We start from the raw sequence: 4978 nt of genomic DNA, 5'->3' as shown, positions 1-4978 counted from the left end.
AATGCAGCCACTTCTAATAACCCGCTCTATGCAACATCTCTCATCATAGGATTTGTGGCTGGGTTCCGGGCTCTTTCTAGAAAATCATCTAAATCCAGTTGGACTAATGTTGTATCACCTAATTCTAGAAAGAGATTACAAGGGAAGACGAGCTCATTAATTTGGGAAAAGTAGGCCTCATGTTTAGCTCATGATTTTCTCCAATTAACCCAAGCAAAGAAGGAAAGTGGAAACGGAAACAAACAACTAACAAAATACCCAGATCTTTAAAACAAACTGCAACAATTTAGAAAGTTGTTGGACATACATTCCTTTGTCCTCTGCAAACCCCTATCGCAGTCTATTTCTCCCGCTCCAAAAACTCCTTCTCAAAACCTTCCCAAGAAAATAATAATCTCGACATGACATCTACTCAGTTTTAAAGCCAAGAAAATCTTACCCATTATTACCCTAAACTGTCTCCCTTACTCTGAAATGATTGTATTGGAGCATGCCTTAAATTCTAGATCACTTCACTTCTGACACTACAGATCCTCACACATACTTGCTATAAATGACATATTTCAAATCATTAGAGAAATAATATTCCTCTCGTCCACGACTATTAATCATATCTTAAAATCCGCGTGGTCACCTTGCGCCAAGTCACATGTCTTCCAAGAAACCTGAACACAGACTCTGAATATTGCAAAACAATCATGACACAAAATTAACATGACAAATCTTGAACTTTGAACTTTGAACCAAAAAGGTTCAAGTTCAAGGTTCAAAGAATGTAAAATGCCGACAAGGACTAGCGAAGACTTAAAACTGCGCTGAAGGAAAAAACATTCAAAACAACGCCCGTTGAACTTTGAACCTTGAACCAACAAGGTTCAAGTTCAAGGTTCAAGTTCAACGCAATAAAACTTAACAAAGGCCGAGTTACATGAGGAAAATTAAGCAAATGACTTAACCAATGGATCAGACGGGCGTTACTTCAAAGAAGGACACATATGGAATGGAAATTTTATATGGGCCCAACACTACGAAAATCAAATAATAAGTGATAATCTAATTAATTGATTAGGTGGGTAGTTCAAACATTAATATAGATATTGTACCTCACACATAGTTGAGTGCTTGTATTGAGAAGGCCTGGAATGGCAAACTGACCACCTTGTCTTCATGAAAGGCTGGAAGGGTCCGCATGAGACTTAGTTGGATCCGGAGGTTCGGGAGAGGTTACCAGGACAGAGAGTCAGGACCTATCACTAATACATTTGGGGTCAAATTCTGACGGAGGTTTCTGACGGACAAGGAGCATTGTGTGAAAATTTGATTTTTTTTTAAAAAAATGCCCGTGTTCATCGGAATTCCGACGACCTCAGGCATTTTATTTAAAAAAAAAACACAATGAGTTTTCATTTTGAAAGCAAATCGGCCGAAGCAAGCAGCGACCGTCTTGCCTCCCTGCCCCCCCCGCCGAAGCGATCTCTGCACAAGCAAGGTAAGGTTTTTTGTGCAATCAAAGGAACTCTTTGTTTTTCAATGAAGGGCAACTAATTTTTTTTTGCAATCAAGAGCAACTGGTTTTTTTTTTAATTAATCCATTTTGTGCATATCTTGCGATCTTAAAATTCCATGAAATGACATCTCTTTAAGGTATTCTGTCATACAGTTCACATGCCGTGTGTATGCTACCCTATTTTGTGAATTTTGTTATTGGAGCATTTACAACTAATTTCTGACAAAAAATCCCCTTCGATTATGCTTTGATGGATGTCCATACCTTGTTCCAAAGCTCCTATTTTGGCACACGTAGGGAGGATGCTGGCAAAGGTTGTACAAGATACATATATATATGTTCTTAATCAAACAAAGAGTTGATAAGCTAAAGCATGGCGTAGATAAGCATGGTGATAATAGTGCCACAAATGGAGAGTGTGAGGTTTATGAGAATTGATGGAGGGCAATCAGATAATTGCCTTCGTGATGATGTGGGCCCTTCAACAATTACCTCCTTTATTGCCCCCTCCTCCATCGAATCATCACTAGCAGAAGCAGCAATATAATGCTCCATTCCATCTGATAATAAATCTAAACCCAAATCTTTGGCCACATTGTCAAGCCCATCTGAAACTACATCGAAATTGTCAGATTGGCCATTGTCGAGTCATCAGATAAAACATTAATGTGCACTTTCATTCCATGTTGACAATCTTCTGCATTTCCACTGGTAAAATATATGTCACCCATTTCAATGAGTGGGACTACATCAAGCCCTCCATCATATAGCTTGATTGGATTGCTCACATCACAATTCTCAAACTCTTCTCGACTCTTCAGCTCCAATACGCTTTGTTGAGAGGAAGCATAAGCAAACCCTGTCAAATGTCAAAATGTAGTTGTTTGCCATCATTTTTCTGGGCACAAAGGCCAAACTTTATCTAACCTAAAATTTTCATTAGAAGAAAGATCTATTCTTTAAGTTCTCCACAAACCCAATTTTGACTGCCATAAGTCGATTAAAAGAGCTACTCAAAAGAGATTGACAAGATCTAAAAGCAGGCACTCACCATGGCGTAGGGCATGGTGAAAGATCCAATCTAATATCTACATATGGGATTTAAATAGATATGAAAGAACCAATAGAATCCATACATATATAGCCTATAAACCCTAATCAAAGGGTTTACTAAAATTTCTGAACAAATTTATAACAAGGGAAGGGCAATACTACAGAGACTATCTCCAACATGGAAGATCTTGCGGGAAGCCCATCCTTTGAAATCTGAGGCAGGATCCCATCCTCTGTCGTCCCCCACCACATGTTGTTCTACTGAACACCCCATCATATTCATGAAAGTGAATCCCATCACCATGAAGATCAAGCAATAAGTAGATGCACTTGGAGCCATCATTGAGATAAACATGACTGTATTTCATGAGGATTTGAACTCAATAATATGTTAGATTCTCCCAAGGATGAATGGACTATACACTTGAAAGGTAGATGATTAAGGATGATGACAAGGTGAATTTTCCTTAGAATGATAGGGTTGATTTTCCTAAGAACAAGTAGATTCATGTAAACTAGAGGATACAAATTTGGACAAAATAATGGAAGGAGACTAAAACTAGATAGATTCACCTAAATGGGAGTGTAGTCATCTAAGGATAGGAAAAATTCACCATTTGCATAAGAAAGATGGATAAGATAAATAATTTATGTGAAATAGATTCACCTAAGAGAAAGTAGATTCACATAAGGATAGGTGGATTTTGCTAAAGATGAAGGGATGAGACTTAACAAAAAGAGGACTTAGGATGATGACAAGGAGGATTCATTTAAGGATATGGCATATTCACCTAAGGGATATTGTATGCTCCCAAGAATATGGAAAAATTATTGATTGGTGGAATGACATACTAGATCAAGGAATGATACAAGGGTAGATTCACCTAAATATAGGGTAAATTCAGCTAAAAGGGTACCCATGAGATTGTGGTACTGAGTACCTATCTATGGATGGTGTATTTGGATACAAGTATGATGAAACCATGCTTGTGTATGATGAAACAAAGTCCAGATCTCTATTATAGGTCCAACATAATCTCTATTATTTGAGACACCATTTTATTAGCATATCCAATTAGGGTAATTTATGGTTTTAATTATGGATCATGTTGTCTATTTCCATGCACTATTGAACTATTTTGATGTATTGTGATTATTTTAATTTTGAAGTTATAAATAAATTATGTTTGTACCTTAGAAAGGGTAACTCCAATTGATGTTTGGGCAGTTTATTGGAAAACTTATGGTGATTATTGCCCTATGTTATGTAATGGAGTTATTTTTACACTAAGTAATTAACTAGAAAAATGAATTTGTATTGTTGTACAAGTATGATGAAACCATGCTTGTGTGTTTACATGTTTGTGCATCCTATTGAGAACCAACCTCGCTGTTGAGGAACTCAATAAATGTGGTGTTAAGTAGAAGAATGGAAAACTCAAGAAGCTACGGTGACATATTGTGGCATTAGTAGGGATTATCTCTATTGACCACACCTTTCAAAGATAGTATCCCCTAGTTCTCCTCATAGAATGGACCATTGGATGGCTCATAGTGGTATCCTATCCTACATTTATCTTGATGGCATTGCCGATAGTTGGTATGTGGTTCTTGGTACGGGTTTCCTCTTACCCTATTATCTTATTTATATCTTTGTTCCAACATGTGGAGATTGATTTTTGTCATGCTATGATGATTTTTATGTTTGAATGTGTTTTGACATTATGCAAATAGATATGATGTCACACCATACTTATGTTTTGATATAGTGTAGGTGATGGTTACATGTTGTTGATGATAGCAATTTGGGTTCAAAGACACAATTCCACACACACACACAAATATTTGAAGATGCATTTTATATTATTCCTTCTTAGTGGCAATTAGTGTTGGAAGATTTGCACACATATAGAGAGGAACTCATGTTAGATACAATAGGTTGTGTTTGATAACATATGAATGTGCCTCATGATGTATACATATAGCTTTGGTGTGTGACATGCATGCACATTTTTCCATAAGACACGTTGCTATGTGGCATGTGCCCTATGCATGTCTTCTTTGTGAGGCACGTTGCTATGTGCAATGTGTCCCTAGGTGTGTCTTCTCTATGAGGTGTATTGCCATGATATGTTAGGATTTGTAGTGTGCAGGCCACAAATGCATGCATGAGGGACTATTATTATAGTCATGTTTTTTGGGCATGTAGCCTAGGCATGTCTTCTCCATTAGGTACATGGCCATGCCATGTGGGAGTTTTTGTGTTCATGCCACAAATGCACACATGAGGGACTATTATTGGAGTCATGATGAATCTTCACTCTATTTAGCCACAATTTCTAGTCATATAGTTATATAATGTGCACTTTTAAGGATTGTGAAGTTTCCTTCAATTATTGATGATCTCTCATCTTTGTT

At 37.1% G+C, this 4978-nt stretch overlaps 1 protein-coding gene across 1 annotated transcript; it reads right to left on the bottom strand.

Moving 5' to 3' along the window:
- Nucleotides 1–1873: 1873 nt before the first annotated feature.
- On the bottom strand, nucleotides 1874–2834 carry LOC131032580 (early nodulin-like protein 19). The gene is made up of 3 exons (XM_057963590.1): nucleotides 2723–2834; nucleotides 2235–2366; nucleotides 1874–2121 (listed from the first exon to the last, which is right to left on the bottom strand). Exons 1-3 carry the CDS (start codon nucleotides 2832–2834, stop codon nucleotides 1874–1876), a joined length of 492 nt encoding a protein of 163 aa, XP_057819573.1.
- Nucleotides 2835–4978: the final 2144 nt, after the last annotated feature.

This window comes from Cryptomeria japonica, chromosome 2, assembly GCF_030272615.1.
Source record: "Cryptomeria japonica chromosome 2, Sugi_1.0, whole genome shotgun sequence".
In the NCBI taxonomy this organism is placed as follows: domain Eukaryota; kingdom Viridiplantae; phylum Streptophyta; class Pinopsida; order Cupressales; family Cupressaceae; genus Cryptomeria; species Cryptomeria japonica.
This window is presented reverse-complemented; position numbering and strand designations above follow the sequence as displayed.